This window comes from Lytechinus variegatus, chromosome 12, assembly GCF_018143015.1.
Source record: "Lytechinus variegatus isolate NC3 chromosome 12, Lvar_3.0, whole genome shotgun sequence".
Classification (NCBI taxonomy): domain Eukaryota; kingdom Metazoa; phylum Echinodermata; class Echinoidea; order Temnopleuroida; family Toxopneustidae; genus Lytechinus; species Lytechinus variegatus.
In genome coordinates, this window is record NC_054751.1 from 7,901,557 (window position 1) to 7,921,771 (window position 20,215).

The window sequence follows — 20,215 nt, forward strand, 5'->3', positions numbered from 1 at the left end:
AAGTATGTCCTCCATATAAACCATGCTAATGTCTCTTACTGTGCATCATATACAAGATAATAACAAAAATATTCCTGTAAGAATAATCATGTACGAGTGACTTTCTTATAATTTGTAACTTCCTCTGCAGTTTAAATTTCTCACACTTGTATTGTTTCCAGTGTCCGCTGCACTTTTCTTTGTGGGGTTTTCTAAAATGTAAATACAACTAGATTTTATTTGGCAAACTGCATACCCTCTGTCAATTAGATATTAGTCATCCTATATTGTATTTGAGAACTGTTTTCAGATTGAATTTCTTAAGAATTCAGTCCTTGGGAGGTGTTTTATAAAGCTGTGAGTTACAACTGGCCTTACGCACAACTGATCGTCACTTCTTGTGGTAGATCAGAACCAGTTGTCTGCTTAAGTTGAATTCTAATCTTTGTGGATTAGAATTCTTGTTAGTGACAAGCATTTGAATGCAGAACATTGTTATTTGTCCAGATTTGATGAAAATTGTTGAAAGTTCATGCCCATTTCGTAAAAACATGAAATTTTGGGATATCTCATGTAGCACAAGAAAGAATCGCCTGTCGTCCATGAAGTCATGTAAAGGTTTTGAACAGCTTCTTGAAGTGGCCCCCAGAACTGGAAGCCTTTTCTTTTTTCTTATAAGAGATTTTTTTCTCCAACTATTATAGGAATTCATTTTGATTTAGTATTGAATTGAGTGATAACATATGTCTCTACATAATTATACTATTGGTTGATGGTATTTGGGAGATAGCTGTGAAGTTTTATAGGTAAACGTGTGAACATCAAATTCCATCGTTGTCACAGATTTATTTAAAAAAAATATATATGATCCAAACGTTATTGTATTGGCTAAAATCCTTGCAAATGACACAAATTTCAGGAAAGTATTGTAGCATGCAGAATCCGTTCAATTTGAATATGAAATTGTATTGCCATGGAGATACTAACACAGATCCACATGGCGAGACTTCTTACATGTTGCCGATCAAAACCTTGTTTGAGTTATTAGAAACCCTTTACCTTTCTATTATATGTGAACCTGCCAAGCTCTTGAGAATAATTATGAAGGCTCATAGATTATGAGTCTGCGACATATCTGTGTGCAGGTCTGCCTATCTTATAAAAAATAATAAAATCATCACATTCTTATTAAATCTCTTTCACTCCGCCGAATTTTATTAATGCTGTATGTTTGTAACAAATGGAAAAGAAAGAAGGAGAGGTGTGAGGAGAATGGGGGAGGGGGGGGGGGAGAAAAACAGAAAGACGTATGAAGAGGAGGTGGTCGGGAATACTCGTGAAGATCTTGACAGATCGTATAAACTCGACTTCATTCGGATTTAGACCGGAGACGATCGGAATCACTCGGTCAGACTCGTTGACTCCTCGCAGTGTGCTCTCGACTGTGACTCGCTGCAAACTCGAAGGAATTCGCATTTCCAACTTTCCTTTGTGTGAGCATTGCATAAATATTTACACGGCTTAATGACTTCTTTTATGGTGGTACGTGGCATTTATGTTTGTACAAGCAATCCCGGATATGCCCAGGCTGTAAGAATTGCGTTTTTATGTTGTATACAGGGACATCCAGGATTTTCCCCATGGGGGGGGGTGGTGCACATTTTTTGGAGGAAAATTTTGACAAGCCCCCCCCCCAAAAAGGTTTTCAACCACAAATAAAGGATACTTCGTACTTGAAAAAAATTTGACAAGCAAAAAAAAAGGGTCTTAAAATTTTAATTTTGCTTCTCAAGGGGGGGGGGGGTGGGCACGTGCCCCCCCCCCTTGGATCCGCGCCTGTTTGTATATACGGCTACTACTAACAAAGCCTGGGGCACAATCATTGTTGAATAAGATATTCAATGATGTGAAAATTATTAATACAAAAATGTGAAAATTTGATACAAAATCATCTTCGCTTTTGAGGGGATTGAGAATCCACAGGCCTACCCCCCCCCCCCCCCCCGCGCATTAAAAATGATCCACACGCCGCTTTGGTGTCTTGATTCGAACTTTCCAAGCAAAATCACGATCTGCTCATACAAAGTACTCTGACATTCTTTTATTACTCATACTCACTGAAAAAGGAAATTATATTGTTGGTACCTTCTCATGCAAAAAATAAAAGTCAATGGGGAAAAAATGCCACAGCAAGACAAAGAAATGTCAACAACAAAACTGAAATATTTTCATTCAATTTCAGTATACAAATTCATGTCTATTATTGACGCATAATATATGTGACGCGGATTCTGGGACTTATTTGAACGTGAGTATAGCAAGCGAAGGTGCGTCATTAATTAGTGTTTGTCTAGTCTTGTTGCTGATAATGTTTTGTTTGTGTGTGTTTCTTTTTGTACGCCATTCCTTTATTATCAGTAGTTTTTAATATTTTCTTTGGCCGTTTCGTAGCATGACCGACACTCACATATTGGGAAAGTAATTATGGTTACTTTATAATATATAGATCGACTCCATTCCTTAATAGAAATTTCGATTATATGACTTTTGATGGAGTGATGAAATGCATGTATTTTAGGTAGACAATTTAATCAAGATGAGAATTCTTCTAGCAATGATATTTTCATCAATTTCATAAAGACCAATAATTGAATAAAACAGAATTAATTATGAAAATCAAACGATACCATCATGATAATGAATATTTTTTTTCAGAGTATCGGATGTAGGCCCTCAGCCTATTATATCTTGAGAAAAATATAGCGGCTATACCCCCCCCCCCCCAGAAAAAAAATGTTTATGGCAAATGATCGATGATTAATTCTTCATAATTTACGCCTACTAAATACAATATAAACTAATTTTGAAATTCATTAGATGATTAGAAAAATAAGTATTTATTGACAAATGTAAATATTTAATCATGTACGATTTCAAGAATCAATCATGGTCTTCTGGAAATAATCATTTTCATTGGATAGCTTCTTCCTCCTGACCGAATTTGGAAGACTATTCTTGGCCATTCTGATCTCTTCCAATATGATTTTCCTATTTTCTTGATAACATTGATCTGCACAATATGGGAAATAATTTTTTCTTTTTTTTTGAACAAATTCCTCCATATTTCCCAGTGAAATGGGCTGGACTGGGAGGTCTGCATCAAATAAACAAATATTTAAATATTTGAATTGTATTATGATTGTTTGTCATCCTTTTAAAAAAAAAATTGGGGGTTTATTTATTGTAGTCTTATTGGTTTGCGATTGAGAACTGACTAGTACATAATTGATTTATCAAGTTTATAGAAGAATATAAAATGACACACTTTCCGATATCTTTCTAAAAAAACTCACTGTAATGTTTACTTGGCTTAATATCGTGATGTAAGGGTCGACTTGGGCTTTAAGGCATTAATCCTCGGTACAAGGTCCTTCGGAGAGGACCTTAAGCCGTCGGTCCTCTGGTTGCTTGCTTACAAGCTTTCATACTTTCTTAGCAATCAGGTAAAAAACACCACCCCCATGCAGACTTGGGTTTTGAAAAAATGATAGGACTGACGTAAGGTTGCGACAATGCAGTGCCACACAGCGGCGTAATCAGTCGGAAAAAATTCGTCAGGGTGCAGCATGACAGTGTCTGTTGGAGAATTTCTTATAAGTCCCGAGGTAGCGAAGCGAGTGAACGAGGGAAATTTTGACCTTTTCAAAATAAACATTTTGGCATAATATTCAGAAATTCGTGATGTCACATCGTAGCATTTTCAGTTTCTCTTATTTGGTTAATAATTGGTCGAGAACTTTGGGGGCGCGGTATGTGGCCCCAGGCACCCCCCTCATCTGTACGCTAGTTGCGGCACGTCTATAAGTACCGACCCCTTCCCCGCTTCCTCACATTCCGGACTTGTTTCATCAAAAATTTCCTGATTATTAATCAAATAAATATTTTCCAGTTGGAGCTGAAATCTTCGAAAAAGTACCCTGAATTTATTGATTGCTTGATAATTATGAATTAGTATAAGAATATATTTCGTCATGTCAGTTATAGGCACTATTGTGATAGTCGAATTAACTTAACAAGTTCTGACTCCACCTTTAATATTTTGTGGGCGAATTTTGCCACGTGGTCGTGTACTAAGGAAGCTTAAAAGTGCCATGTTCATAATTATAATCATCTCTACATCTCTTGAGGGAAAAGGATGAGATGACGAGATCTCGGATCTCGTCATGTCTATATATCCTGTGGGAGAGATGATGACTAGATCTCGGATATCGTCATGTCTACACTTTCTTTTAGAACAGACGGCAAGATCTTGTATCTCGTCATGTCTACATCCGAGGTCTACATCTTGTAGAAGAGATGATGAGATGACAAGATCTCGGATCCAAGATCTTATCACCTGTTCTTCTTCCACTGGATGTAGTCATGACGATCCAATCTGATTATATCTCTAGCTTCTATAAGATCTAGACATGACGAGATCCAAGATCTTGTCATCTGATCATCTCTCCCACGGGATGTAGACATGACGAGATCTAAGATCTAGTCATCTGATCCTCTCTCCCACGAGATGTAGACATGACGAGATCTAAGATCTAGTTATCTGATCATCTCTCCCACGGGATGTATAGGCATGACGAGATCTAAGATCTAGTCATCTGATCATCTCTCCCACAAGATCTAGACATGACGAGATCTAAGATCTAGTCATCTGATCATCTCTCCCACGGAATGTAGACATGACGAAATCCGAGATCTCGTCATCTCATCCTTTTCCCTAGGAGATGTTGACATGGCGAGATGAAACATATGGTTGACACTTTTAAGCTTAATACCTCTATGTTTGTAGAATAAGTGGGTGCTGGGAATTCCCCCTTGGCCTAGCTTGATCTCATTTTGCTATAGTAACGTAGTTTGAATGAACGTATGTTTATTCAAAACACTTTTATGGCTGTATTGATTTTTCATAACTTCACCATGCAGGAAAACGAACTGTGTATTTGGCCTTCAGATATAGGCGAAATCGTTTTTCCTTCTGCCCTTTTCATTATTTTAATAATTATATTTCGAGATGAAAATAAAAACCGGATCCTGACCAGGAGCCATTACTTCTAATGATTTCCTGGTGGTTTTTCAAAACACCACCCACAAAAATTGCATTCAATTGTAAAATAATATATCGAACAAACGGACTGAACCATAATGTTTATTTTCGCGAACGTTGATTGCAAACAGCATCTAAAAAAATCTGAATGTTCCCATGAATCGTATAGCTTTTCATGCCTATCAGGCTTGCATGGATGCATCAGACGGAGCTAACTGATGGCACGCTCTATATGAAAAAGAAGATAACAAAGATATAGTTTATCACTTGATTGAATTTATTGTCAATCGCCCGTGTCTTTATCAAAATTCATCAGGATACCCCGAGGGAATTTAGAGGTTCTCATTATGACGGTGCAATCTCTCAAACTTCTCAATCTGGCCCTAACCATCGCCGTCGCCCAGATTCTATTCGCAGATCCCCTGCGTGGATGTTGCCGCCAGACACAAACTCCTGAACCATGCCGTCACATCCCCTTAGAGCAGATCCAGACGAGGCAGATTATCGACGCCAAGGAACGCGGCATCATCGATGACCTCCGGGCCAACAAGACCCGGACCTACCAAAACCAACAGCCGATCATAGAAGAGTTCACCGCGGAGCAGCAAGCCCAAATCTTAAAGGTGTATGGAGGATTTGGGAGGAACCGAGAGGTCTATGAAACTCTTCTTTGGGACGATAAAGGGGTCTACAACAACCAAAATGGCAACGAGACGACAACTTACCCGGTCCCAACCAAATTTGTCCCCCGTCGTAAACGAAGATCCACAGTAGCTCCAGGAGTTTCCATTTGCCCTGTCAACAACATCATGACGACCCTCATAACTGCATTCGACACTGATGATGAGCTGCTACAGATTGTCCAAGTATAAGAGATCATCGTTTTTGCTGCTTACTCGTCGGTTTATTTATGTTAATCTTTTTATTTTGGTGAGCTAGGCAAAGTATGACCGGACGTCTTTTAGAGAGCAGGCCATCCCCTAAATTTGAAGCACATTTATCATCTCTTTCTTTTATCTTTTGGCGAGGCAAGCTTTGACCTCTTTTGGAAAGCCCATCCCCCTTTTTTCGCTGGTCAGATTTTGGTATGCTTTCTGTGTGCCTGATCCAAATGACTGTATCCCGTTATCATACTATCTGGGGCCCCTTAACACCTAGACAATTTAGTCATATCTTTATCCACCAACCACGCAGTTAGTTAATCTTATACTAAACCACGTTTCACGAAAGGCTAAACTAGAATCGGTAATTAAAGAGATCAGACGAGACGTAGCCTTAGTCACAATAATAATTGACAAAAAATGATAAAATTAAAAATGTGAAGAATTCGGAAATATATCTTCAAAATAATAGCAAAGGTAAATTATGCGTCATACATAATTATTCAAACCATGCAGACTGGAGCATTCAATTGCTGAGAAAATGAAATTATGAATAATTCATTTCATGACTAAAAAAAAATCACACTAATGTGGACGTTGAGATGGGCATTTTAACAGTTTACGGAAGTAAACCATAATGGGTATTGTAGAATGATGATAATTATACGGTTTTTTATGATTCCAAACATCATCAATATATATTTTAACATAAATTGTTTAAAATACCAAAAAATACAATTTGACAAATTATATGCATAGAGATAGAATATAATCCGAATGTTAATAGGGTCTGAAAACAACAAATACTCCAGGGGCCCGTTGCATAAAACTTTTTACCTGAGAAAACTCAGGTTGTTTTTACCAGATTTTTTGCCCTGTGTTAAATTCAATGACAGATATCATACTAACCTTAGTTCTCAGTTTTTACCGGAGTTTTCTCATGTAAAAAGTTTTCTGCAACAGGTCCCAGTTATGGATGGCCTAAGGTGGTATAATCTGTATTGATTCACTCGTTTTACTATTTCAAAATGAATGGTTTTGTGACTTTTTTTAATATAGTTTCTTTGTATCACAATTATCATTGAATGATCAATCCCACTTGTTTTGCGATGTAATTTCAACTTCTATGATTGATTACGTAAGATTATCAAATTTCGAGACTCTTTTGCATAATACCATAGTCTAACCCACATGATGCCACTAGGTCATTAAGAAAGAAATTATGACAGGTTCGGAGGTGTCATAAAATATACTGTAGAGGTGCTGTGGCTCAGTGGATAAGTCTCTGGACTGTGAACCATAAGGTCCGGGGTTCAAATCCCATCACAGCAGTAGCGTCCTTTGGCAAATCGTTTATCTACATTTGCCACTCTCGACCCAGGTGTAGTAAATGGGTACCCGGTATATAGGAAGGAATTCCTTGAATGCTTGATGCGCCCGATCAGGGTAGCTGTGCTAAAGCCGGGGTAATAGTATGCAGCGCTTAGAAACATTTGTATTATAAGCGCTATATAAAAAATTGCATATTATTATTATTATTATTTAGTCAGATTGTTGTCCCCGATCTTGGCAACGGAAGGCTTCGTGAAACGGTTTGCGGATAAGTAGCTGACTATCTCCGATTCATTCCAGAAGTTAGACTTATGACGGTGTTGAGAAACGGGCCCCTGGGCTTTATTATTCGGAATAGATGTGCGATATCATTGGGTTCGGAGAGGAATAATGCGAGAAAGCAAAAAGCAAAAATGTTTTTAATGCTTTTAAGACTCTACACATGTATAGCTTTGACACGAAGTTTTGATGCATTAAATGACAAGCCCATACCCCAACAAAAAATGATTTGAATAAAAAGAGAAAAATCTAACAAGCATAACACTGAAAATTTCATCTAAATTGGATGTAAAAGAAAAAAGTTATGACATTTTAAAATTTTGCTTAATTTCACAAAACAGTTATATGCACATCCTGGTTGGTATGCAAAATTTGAGGAGACTGATGACATCATCCATGCACTCACTATTCCTTTTGTATTTTATTATATGAAATAGGGAATATTCTATTTTTCTGTCTCATTTGAGTTGTGCATATCACTGTTGTGTGAGAAATAAGCAAAACTTTAAAATGTTATAACTTTCTTATTTTACCCCCGATTTTGATGAAATTTTCAGCGTTGTGCTAGTTTGATTTTTCTCTATTTATTCAAATCAACATTATCTGGGATGGACTTGGCCTTTAACCTTCGGGAGGGGAGTTTTCTGGGGAGCATATAAACCGTCCGAAAAGTTTCCAGATTATGACAACTTCCTTGATTTTGATGAGCTGAGAAGCCTTTACTATAGCAACTGCAACTGTCGGATAAAACGGGACTTGAGGATGCGCGATAGCTCATCTCAGTCGGTAGAGCGGGGTTTCGTATTCCGGTGACCCGGGTTCGATTCTAAATTGGTGCGCTAGTTGGCAAAAAATAAGGAATTTAAGTCCTCATTTCCAGGTCCCTCGGAGAGGTCCTTAAGTCATCGGTTCTCTGGTTGCTCGCTCACAAGCATTCATGCTTTCTTAGCAATTAGGTAAAAAAAATCACTACCATTTACTATTGACCATTACTTTTCGGATAAAACGTCCGACGATTCCCTTCATGAAACGCTCGAGCCCAGATATTGAATTTCTTGATTTCCCTCTTGCGTTTATTTTGCGCCCCCTTAAAATCGCTGCCCTGTCCCTCACAATAGATACGGCGGGATAAATGTTACAATGTGGCGATAATGAGCATTATAAAAAGTCACGGGGCAAGTGACAACCAAACGTTGTTCTTTAAGATTTGAAACACATTGTTAACCAACTGGGAATTTCTTAAAGTAAAATTTTCAAACAGTGTTTTTACTGTGTATGGGATAGTTGATATTTTAACACACGTTTCTTCTTTCATTCTTCTTCTTCTTCTCCTCCCCCTCCTCACTCCTTCCACTTCTTTCCCTCCTCCCTTCTTCTCCTCCTCCTCCCTTCTTCTCCTCCTCCTCCCTTCTTCTTTTCCTCCTCCCTTCTTCTTTTCCTCCTCCCTTCTTCTTCTTCTCCTCCTCCCTTCTTCTTCTTCTCCTCCTCCCTTCTTCTTCTCCTCCTCCTCTTCCTCCTCCACAGTTCCCGGGATTCAATCAATGGGTTCTTCGTCAAGAGTGCGTTAACTTATTATCGCCTCACGGTCAATTGTCCGGAGGTTCGAGCTCAACACCGGTCGACATCTCATGCCAGACCATTCAGAGGGCCGTCTACCTCGTCGCTATCCGTCTCGACGACAATGTCACATCCGCGGACATCGATGTTCAAGAAGTCCAAGTGGAGTCGTGTGCAAGTTTTGGACCGTAGCTGTACATTACCGATTTCCCTTCAAAATACATAGATAGAGGCCTTCAAATGAATGCGAAACGCTAAACCATCATAAAAACGTGTATAATGTATATATTTCTACCTGACCTGAATAATTATGTTAAAGTTTCATGACCTAGGTCCATACGTTTTAAATTATGATGACATTTAAAAAACTTTAACCTCGGTTAAGATTTCAATGTTGACGACGCCGCGCCTAGTCTCACTGTGCACATGCAGGCGAGACAAAAATGCATCAATCATAATTGTTGTGTATAAGAAAAAAAACTGAAAAGTTCTCTTTTACCATAAATTATTGTTATAATTTATTATGTGGCCGATTTTCACCTTTTCTCAATTAAACGACTTTCTATTTGGGTATATCTTTTCCCTTTAAAAATGCGGGCAACATAAATTCTGAATGTATGTGTTATGAATGGCTGGAATATAGAAAGCCAAACCAATTGGGTTTTCCAATGAGATTTAGTGGCTTTGGTTGAAGTTGAAATAAGCAGATGTTGGTTTATTAATATACTTTTTTTTGCAAAGTACACTCTAAATTCCAAAGATCTAAAATAAACCCAGACTGGCTGTGAATAGTGACCAGCCGAATATTAGATTTAAACCTGGTTGATTAAGATATAAATCTAAAAGATTTGAATTCAAATCTTTTGAGATAAAAAAGTTAATCCTTAAGATTAAAAATAAATTCAAAATTCGGCTGGTCAATATATTGTTTGCATTTATTTCTGCGTTCAAAAACACAATACAAAATTATTTATAATGACAAAATACAAAATAATTCATAATATAAACAATGTGGTCATATTACATAATGAATACAAATAAGGATGTGAGTATAAATTAATCTTTTATAAATGTAAACATATACATATAATGTAATAAATGAACGCAGGAGACTGCCATCGTGAGCGGTTAGGCTTGAATTGATGGCGGCCTCATAAAAGATTCGTGACTAAAATTGATATTTACTGACCAAGTGGGTGCATTGCAAGTGCAGGTGCTGGTGCTGTGTATAGCAGTTGAGTAAAATCAGAATATTAAATAGCGAATGTGAATATTTGAGTGAATGTTTTAATTTGGAGGGTGGGGTTGATAAGATTGAATGATAGTTTTCTTTATATGGTTGAACACGTTTTAATAATGTTTGGAAGACGATTCCAAATGTCAGGACCATGGTGTCGTATTGATTTAGAGGCAATTAAAAGTCTGGGGTTAGAGAGATGAAAGTTTCCGGATATGCGCGTTGGGTAAGTATGGACAGAACTATTAAATTTGAACATGTTATCAAAGGACGAAGGGAGCAGATTGTTAATATATTTAAACATAATTATAGTATTATCAATACTTGTCTTAGGCGTATCCTCAGAATTTTCTGGCCTGAGGTAATAAGTAATCAAGACTTGTGGGAGATTGCTCACCAGCAACCCATTGAGGCAGAGCTCTTGCAGAGACGATGGCGGTGGATTGGCCACACCCTACGGAAACCAATGCCTAATATTACTAGACAGGCATTGACTTGGAATCCTCAAGGAAAAAGGAAGAGGGGAAGGCCTCGTAACTCATGGCGCAGAGACATGGAGGCAGATGTTAAGAGGATGGGCCGCACATGGAAAGAACTGGAGACGCTGGCTCAGGACCGCTCTGCCTGGAGGAACTTGGTTGACGGCCTATGTCCCAGGAGGGGCGATAGGCGTAAGTAAGTAAGTATTATAGTTATTTGAATAGTATATAAGTCGGCAATTTTTAATGTTTTCAGTTTAAAAAATAAAGGATCGGTGTGAGCCAAATAATGTGATCCTGTACAAATGCGAATTGCTCTTTTTTGTAATTTAAAAATAGAAGTAAGTTTTGTGGAACCACAATTAGCCCAAACAACGTTACAATATGTTATATACGGGAGTATTAACGAATTATACAATAGAAATAAAGTTTTGTGTGGTAAAATAAATTTCAACTTGGAAATTATTCCAATATTTCTCGAGATACATATAATGATATGGTGCAGATGTTCATTCCAAGACAAAGCTTGATCTATGATGACGCCTAAGAATCTAGTTGAGATTGAGTCTTTCGCTCTAATGGTGTGCCGTCAATCTGTAAGTGAATTGGAGAATCTGTAATATGAGAATGTTTAAAATGGATGAAGTGGGTCTTTTTTTAGTTCAAGGATAGTTCATTAGCTTTAAACCACTGTGAGACTTTAATTAATTCAATATTTAAGATGTTGTTTAAGGAAGTTATATTTTTATGAGAAAAAACTATATTTGTGTCGTCAGCAAATAATACAAATGATAAAATGGAAGACGTATTAATAATATCATTGACATATAATAAAAATAAAAGCGGGCCTAGAATGGAACCTTGAGGGACACCACATTGAACTGGAAGTAAACTAGAATCGTTGCCATTAAATGTGACATATTGTTTTCTGTTTATTGAATATTTTTTAAACCAAAGGAGTGATTGACCGCGAATACCATAATAATTAAGTTTTGAAAGTAAAATATTATGATTAAGTGTATCGAACGCCTTACTGAGGTCACAAAATATACCAATGACATGCTCTTTGTTGGCTATGGCGTTTGTTATTTTATCGTAAATTTGGATTAAAGCCAGGTTTGTTGAATAATTTTTTTCTAAAGCCATATTGATTAGAAATTGATAAATTGTGTTTGTTGATAAATTCATAAAGTCTATTATAAACTATTTTCTCGAGGATTTTGGATATAGGGAGAAGAGATATAGGGCGATAATTGCTTATTTCATGAGGATTGTCTTTTTTGAAAATTGGATTGACTTTGGCGATTTTGAATAAGTCAGGAAATATACCTTGTGATAGAGATTTATTAAAAACATGACTAAGAGGGTTTGCAAGCGGGTGAATTATTTCTTTTAAAAGAGACATACTAATTTTATCATGCCCATGAGATTTGGAGCTATTAAGAGACCGTGTAATGTTGAGAATTTCTGTGGGGTTCGTAGGGTTCAGGAAAAATGAATGTGGATTAGGTTCGGGAAGGTAATCTGAAATGCGCATTTTGGCTATTGATCTTGCTTGCAAGTTCAGATCCGATATTTGTGAAAAATGAATTGAATGAGTTTGCATGAAGGGAAGAGTCAACTTTGGAACCATTTAAAGTCATGTCATCAGTAGGTGGGAGATCTGCACTTGTTCCCATTAGTTCTTTGATGATTTTCCAGGTAGTATAAGTGTTTGAACTGGCATCTTTTATTCTATTAGTATAATACATTTTACGTGATAAACGAATTAATTTTGTTAACTTGTTGCGATATACTTTGTATTTTTTTTCATTGGCTTCAGTAGGATTGCGTAAATGTGACTTGTAAAGGCAATTACGTTGTCTGTATTATTTTAATAAACCTTTTGTTATCCATGGTTGTTTGGGTGTTTTTCGATTATTTTTTACTTTTCCTATGGGAATATTCTTTTCATAATAATGTTGTAATTTATTATTTAAGAGATTATACGATGTGTTTGCGTCAGTTTCATTATAGACATCCTCCCACCCCTCAAGTAATAAGTCTTGCTTCATTAATTCAATATTACGTTTAGATTCTTTTCGATATGAGCGTTGGTTAATTAATTTGGGGCACGGTGTAATTTCATTTCACAAGTTAAAAATATTGGTAGGTGGTCTGAAACTTCAGAGCATAGAATTCCTCCTATCATTTTATTATTCATGTTGCTATGTACGTTGGAAAAAATATTGTCAATTTGAGTAGATGAATTTGGGTTGATTCTAGTGGATTTGTTGATGAATGAATGGAAGCCGAATGAGTACATAAGTTTTATAAAATTGATTGAGTGATTACTGTCGACCGAGGGTGGGAAATTGATATTAAAATCACCAAAAATAAAAGTAGGTTTATTTTCATTACCTATTGCATATAAGTATTGCTCTAGCTCCTCACAAAACAAATCAAGATTAGAGCCTGGTGGTCTAAAAATCAAACCTATGATGATATTTTTAAATCCTGTGTTTTCAATTTCAATGAACGAAGACTCTGCATGCAAAAGTTTCACATCGGAACGGATCTTAAATTTTAGTTTATCAATAATATAGAAGGCCACGCCTCCGCCTCTTTTTTCTTTGCGGTCTGCCCTTATCAACTTATAATTTGGTAAATTAAACAAATTTGGGGAATTACCATGCAACCATGTCTCGCTAATACCTATAACAGAAAATTTGAAATTATTTAATGTAAGAGATTTTCAAAATATTCGAAGTTTCTATTGAGACTTCTTAAATTTGCATGTAAAAGGGAAATATGATCGGAATTACTATCAAACACATTATAAAATTCTTGAGGTGTATAGTATTTGCTGTCATGTGAATTGTCTATGTAATTATCAAGAATGAAAGAGAGGGACTCCATCAAAATTGATAAAATGTAAAGTACCATAAACTAAGAAATGGGTCAACTGCAAGGGTGCTTGTGGTGTGCGTTTGCTAGTGATTGAACGGGTGTTCATGTATGTCTGTGGTGCAAATGTGCAGTCAATATCAATATAAATTACATGTACAAAAAGAACAAGACCCATCTTGGTCAGCAAGAACATATCATTGGAAGCATTAGAGCAGAGCTCAACCACCCAAGTACATATGAGATTTGAAATCATTACGCTTTAAGAAAAATGAAATAAACGGTCAGTTGAAAATGAATCAAGAGTATACCCAGAAATATGAAACCGTCTACACAGCGGAAAAAACGAAAGGGGATAGCGAAATGATAAGTAAGTAATATCGACAAAAGCGGTTACCTACTTTATGCCCGGGTTTATTTTCTCTTCTCAGATTGAATAACATTCAGCGTTATTATTCAGTGAATAAAAGATAGCTTCAAATCGCCTTTATCACTTTTTGATTGAAATTTAATTTCAAACAGAGCACTGTCAAATATTAATAAGCATTCTTCTACAGGGTTTCCCAATATGAAGGTACCTGGTCAATTGATTTGTTATGGAGACTTAATATAATAAACTAATGCAATTTCATCTTAATTATATCCATGGGTGTCGATCGGTATTCTTGGTTGGGGGGGATGATTGACACAAATGTTCTTGTGGATGGGGATCTCTCAACATTACCCCCACTAAAATCACAAGTTAGGACATTTGGGAGTGGTTGATATGCATGGTGTTCTTGGAAATTCCTTCATTGTTGTAGTGTACTATACTTGTATAATTTTTTTTGAAAATTCAATTTGTGTTACAAGTAAGCCTATTCTAAACTCATACCGAGAAAAAAATGACAAAAATTGACTGGACCATGTACATAGTGATCTGTTTATTGAGCATGATGTATACACAGGGGCGTCAATCCATTTTTCAGATGGGGGGGGGGGGCAAAATTATGAATCAACGTTCCAAAGGCGCTCGATCACAATAGATATATATAACTCATGAGAAAGAGACACATATCTCACCTTCACCAACAATGCGAGCGCGAAGCGCGAGCTAAATTTTTTTAGTATGTCATGAAAACAGGAAAAATGTACCTGTTTAGGTTTGTTTGTAGTAACTCATGAGGAGGGTCGATACATGTATCTCACTAGAGAGCGAGCTGAAATTTCTTTATATTCTGACCTGAAAGCTTGATATTCTAAGCATTTTTGGTACCAATGATTAAGATGGGTATCTAGAAGAACAATAGATGCGAGCGCGAGCTGAAAATTTTGATATTTTGATCTGGAAAAAAGGACACTTTAATGGAAGATATATATCCAACAAAAGATTATTGCAAAATCAAAGTTCTTTTGAGGTTTAGAATTGAAAACGGGACATTATATTCACCTATATAATCATGAAAAGTATGGGGTTTTGGTACATGATGCGAGCGCGAAGCGCGAGCTGAAAATTTTTATATCCCAATCTGAATAGCAGACATTTTGAGCACGATTTTAAATCAAAATCGAGTTGGTATCTCAATCTCGCTAGCTGATTTCAGTGTAGCATTACAATCTTATTTTATTTTTTCGTTGCACATGCGGAATTATTGGGGGGGGCAAAACGATGTTTGCCCCCCAATAATTTCATTGGTGGGGCGATCGCCCCCTCCCCCCCCACCCAGGATCGACGCCTCTGTGTATACAACTTCTCTCTTAAATCTAACCTGACTGGCAATATCTTTATTCTTCTTATAATGCATGATGATAAAATGCAGATTCGGACCAATAAAGACTAGCACAAATTACAACCTGTGTGGCTTCTCGTGCGCCATCGGGCTTACCGTCATTCCTTTTGCCACCCTTTTACTCCCGTTTATTTTTCCACCCTTTTGAGTTAATGATTTATTTAAATTAATTTATTCACTAATGGTGGGATGGAACACCCTATCAACAAAAGTTGATTTTCGTTGGGACCTTTTATATCATGTGTTAAAAAATATCAGATACATAAACATTTCATTCTTTTTCATCTTGAACCTCCACCCATCTGTTTAATAGTCCTGAAAAAGAATGTTTTTATTTAATAACAATATACACAAATTGCGAGGGAAACAAACTGATTGATGGCATACTATAATCATCATGATCAAACTTTTCATTTTTTCATCATCATTATTATAATTTTTCTACCCTAAATTATTGGGGGGGGATGATAATACAGGCCATCCCCCCCACTTGAAATATTGGGGGGGATATATCCCCCCCGTGATCGACACCCATGATTATATCTCTATAGGGTTGAGGTTTCATACATGTAATTCTCCCCATTCTTTCTCCACTCCCCCCCCCCCCCTCTGGAGCCTACTTCCCCGTCGGACTTAAAATTAGAATCTATTGTGACTTTTGAAAAATACATTTTCCTTTTACGTTTTCTGCAATGACTTATTTCACTGTAAAAAACGCTGTTTAAACACATTTTTAAGCGCAGTGTTTTAGCTCGTCACTCCAACAGTATATTGTTAAAAGTTTAAATATGAATAGGAACATTCACACTTTTTTAAATTGTGGTGCAGAACTGGAATTGCGTTTCAAATCTCGATTATCATATATATTTTATTTTACTTTGTATAAAAATGATAAATAATGGTATCTATTCTAAACTTGAAAAATATGAAAATGCGGTAATATTATGTTTTTTGATGAATTTCTGATGTATGTCGTTTCACTATAAAATCATAATAGATTGTGATATGCATGGGACTATCGAAATTAATAATTTCTTTCACTCTATCATAATTATTATGTCGGCCTTATGAATTTTTGGGATTTTAATCCATAAATAAAGACGTTCGAGTGAAATCAGAAGAGGTGAACAGGAAAAAATATGTTATGCATTGCACCTTTCTTCGACACGATTACTGAACTCTGATCTGCGTACAGATCAGTGGCACTGAATAGCGTTCCTGTATTACAGCTCCCTCTATCGTTCATTCCAGTACAGCGCCACTAGATTTTAAAGGGGCCCGACCGAAGAGACATTGAACAATAGGAAAGTAGCTATATTCTAAGAGTAATGGGTAGATGGAGATCGATACGAGATATTATCCAACATAATACCATCTTATTCAGTGTGGGAGGCAGCTACACGAACACAATGAATGGATTATAACAACAGGAGTAATACCAACGGGGGGTCGTGAAGCGTGATCTAGTAGTAATTTCAACGCATTAAATTCGGCGAACAACATTCAACATGATACATGGACTTGTGATAAGAAAATGATAAATACCATGAATACTGAAGCACGGGCAGAAATCGAAGTTTAAGAACAAGTTGGAATATATCGATATTAGAAGTTGTGATGACGTCTTGTGATTTCTTTTCGTTGACCATTGACGGACAGCCTCATCTTTTTTCGAGCTGGTTGAAAGAAAGTCACCGGACCCGCCGTCGTGCTCACCATGGATACATGTTACAAGTCCAATGAAAGGTAATTTATATACATATATCCATGTTTTTCAAACATTTTTAGCAAGTGTTATTGGTTTATTATTAACGTGAATCCACATTTCATACTAATATGCAACCAATATAATAACAATCATCAATACATAGATGGTAAGATGATCCTATATCACTTTCCCCGCCTATAGTCCCATCGAAGGTTTAAAGTCTATAATTTAAAAGTTTATATCTGTAATTAAATCATAAGTTAATTTCCAATATATAAAAAAAATTAACAGAATATCCATTGCAGCTCTACTAGTCATGCCAGAGAAAAACTTGATTTGGATATAAAGTCATCATGAATTTAAGTGTAAAAAGTTGGCTTTCGTAACTTGGTTGGTTAGTTGTATTATTCTGATGCGATGTTCAGCTATTTTATCTAATGGTATATAATATTTTTTTTCTCTAAAACACAACGTTTGTTGCCTGATGAATCAATGTTGTTTTTCTTTTGATCGTCAACATTCAGATAAGATCATGCAAAGCAGTTATTAATTGTTTTCATTAAAAAAAACATATAGGAAATGTAAGTCAAATAATGTGATGTTTTTTAATCATTGAACTGTAGATGGACGCACAATGCATTAAATGGACATGATTTACATGCCAACACAATTCTTTCACTTGAAATAAATGTTTCTTTAAATAAATTATGATAAAAACATTCATCAATATATAATATTATATACCATGGAGTAACATGTATGAAAGCCAGAGCCATACCGTCGAGGGGGGTCAATGCGGCATTATACCGAATCAACACAAACAATTCAATTGAGATCAACTGGCCTGTTTCTGACTCAACTCATCTGTGTAATTCATTGAATCGTGAAGCTTTGCAATAATTGGATATGACTGTCAGTTACATGATCAACTTCTTTTTATTTTGATCGTACAGGTGAAGCTCATGACACAATGCTGATATGTGAATACGTCGATGATGTTAGATCCCTTGAGGATGAGAACGGTTCGATGTCTAGTACCCCAAAATGCAACTTCAGATGATGCCTGCCGCTTCGGGCTTATCAAGTTCTGGATCGGACAGCAGTAGTAGCAGCATCAAGATGACGTTAGGGTCGCCATCATCACCAAGTAAACTCAGAGGTACCTTCACACTCTCGTCGGCCACTGTAGATCCTCTCACGAACTTCGACTCGTGGCCTACGACCACAGGGTTCACCTCGAAGGCGATCACAGAGCCGCGACCAGGAGTTGGACGCGGTCGTCTCCCGTCGATTGGCGAGTTGAACCCGGCCTCGAAACTAGTTTTCCCCGCTCAACAGAGTTTCATGCAGATGTTCACTACCCCTGGAACAGATGGAAGTATTTACTCGAAAAGGAAGAACCTTTATGCGGGCTACCATCAACAGGCTCAAGGTAGACCGGTCAAAGACCGCATCATCAAGCATAACCAACCGGAAGTGCAGAATAAGTCTCGTGTAGAACCGTTACCCGAAGAAACTGATATAACCAACGCACCAAAATCTTTCCTGCAGGGAAGTGGATTGCTAGAACCTAGTAAAAATGTATGGACGGCACCATCGGAAATGACCAAAGGTCCTAAACATGTTGCATTGTTTCCAACGAGATCACCGCCATCAAAGTTGACCGCTCAACGAGAAACGGTGACCATTGACGGAAAGATCCGTCGAGTCCGGTTTCTCAGCGCCGACCACACCCCTCTCAGGGAAGATCCAGAGTTCAAAAAGCTTTTGGGAAACACAAAGACAGTGAGCGAGAGCAACCGGAAAACTGCACCAGACACTAAGACAAAACCTACAGAGGACAAGAAAATTAATCTGAGATCTGTGACCGTATCAAGGACAAGAAAAGCGAGTCTTGATGGGGGCGAGGGAAGTAAGATACTTCGACCTACCCCAAAGCTTGACTCGAAGCAGGAATCACCAGATGTGTGGTTAGAAAGAGCCAGAAAACTTCGTGCTTCGAAAGACAAAAATGCCAAAAAGACAGAGGGTACCGGCAAGCAATCCGAATCCATGAAGTTCCATGAGGAAGAGAATAATATGGACATTGATGATGATAAGACGTTGTGTAATGAAATTAAACATGTTAATTATTGTGATGAGAAGAAAACAAGATGGGTTGTAAGGTGGCTGGAGGAGGTTAATAAACAAAGTCATTTTGATATTATTGAGTAGGCTGGGCAATACCGCATAGTCACTCTCACCCCTCTGACTCATGTTCTTACTTTGAGCTTGACATTCCTGATGTAAATCTCGACGGTTCTGTCGGTTCATGACATTTGCTCTGGGGGACAATATTATTGCTCCGATGGAAAGTCGGCGCGATAAGATAAACACAAAAACCTAACCTCCAAAACCTTATCTTTACATTATTCTGTCTATTTCAATCCTAACTCTATAACCCTATGCCCTCTGAGATATTAAGACCGGAGTAATGGTCGCATGAGCAAATGTCGTGTCGCCACAAAGGTTCAAGCACTTTGGTCTGATACGTTATCAGACTTGTTATTTATCGATGAATTCCTTATCTGCTGTCAATGGTCATATTATTTTGATGAGTAGGAATATGTCATTAAATATCAATGCCCTTTGCAAAAACATTGAAAAATTTCCATATTGCATAATATACATGTATGTTTTTAAGGAGAATCTAAGATTTGCATGGACCTTAAATGAATGCATGTGTGATAGCGGTCAACTAGGTTTCTATCAAAACAAAAATAGTATTGTTATGAAATCGATTTAATGTTCAGTATAGAGGGAAAATGTTCACTATCGGTACAAAAACCAGGAAAAAGCGTGCAGATAGGTTCTTGCGTGTCTTACGAAAATGCAATTTATGTTACTAATGTAGGATTTGCTGCAAAATTGAAATATAAATACCATGTTAAGATTTCAAAATTTGAGGTATATTCTTAACATTGGAGTGAGCACTTAAACCTATCAATGATCAACAGTATCAAGTCAA

General features: G+C 37.0%; 2 protein-coding genes across 3 annotated transcripts; both read left to right on the forward strand.

Annotated features, from left to right (window-relative positions):
- The first annotated feature begins 2,052 nt into the window (after nt 1-2,052).
- On the forward strand, nt 2,053-9,525 carry LOC121425547. 2 transcript variants are annotated; one of them, XM_041621626.1, is made up of 3 exons: nt 2,053-2,287; nt 5,397-5,946; nt 9,097-9,525. In XM_041621626.1, exons 2-3 carry the CDS (start codon nt 5,428-5,430, stop codon nt 9,319-9,321), a joined length of 744 nt encoding a protein of 247 aa, XP_041477560.1. In that variant the 5' UTR covers nt 2,053-2,287; nt 5,397-5,427; the 3' UTR covers nt 9,322-9,525. The 2 variants fall into 2 exon arrangements, with proteins under 2 accessions (XP_041477560.1, XP_041477561.1); XM_041621627.1 differs by lacking the exon at nt 2,053-2,287 and having other exon boundaries at nt 5,203-5,946.
- A 7,312-nt stretch (nt 9,526-16,837) lies between these two features.
- LOC121425529 lies at nt 16,838-19,900 on the forward strand. Its single transcript, XM_041621604.1, has 2 exons — nt 16,838-17,246; nt 18,162-19,900. Exon 2 carries the CDS (start codon nt 18,253-18,255, stop codon nt 19,420-19,422), a length of 1,170 nt encoding a protein of 389 aa, XP_041477538.1. The 5' UTR covers nt 16,838-17,246; nt 18,162-18,252; the 3' UTR covers nt 19,423-19,900.
- The last annotated feature ends 315 nt before the right edge of the window (nt 19,901-20,215 follow it).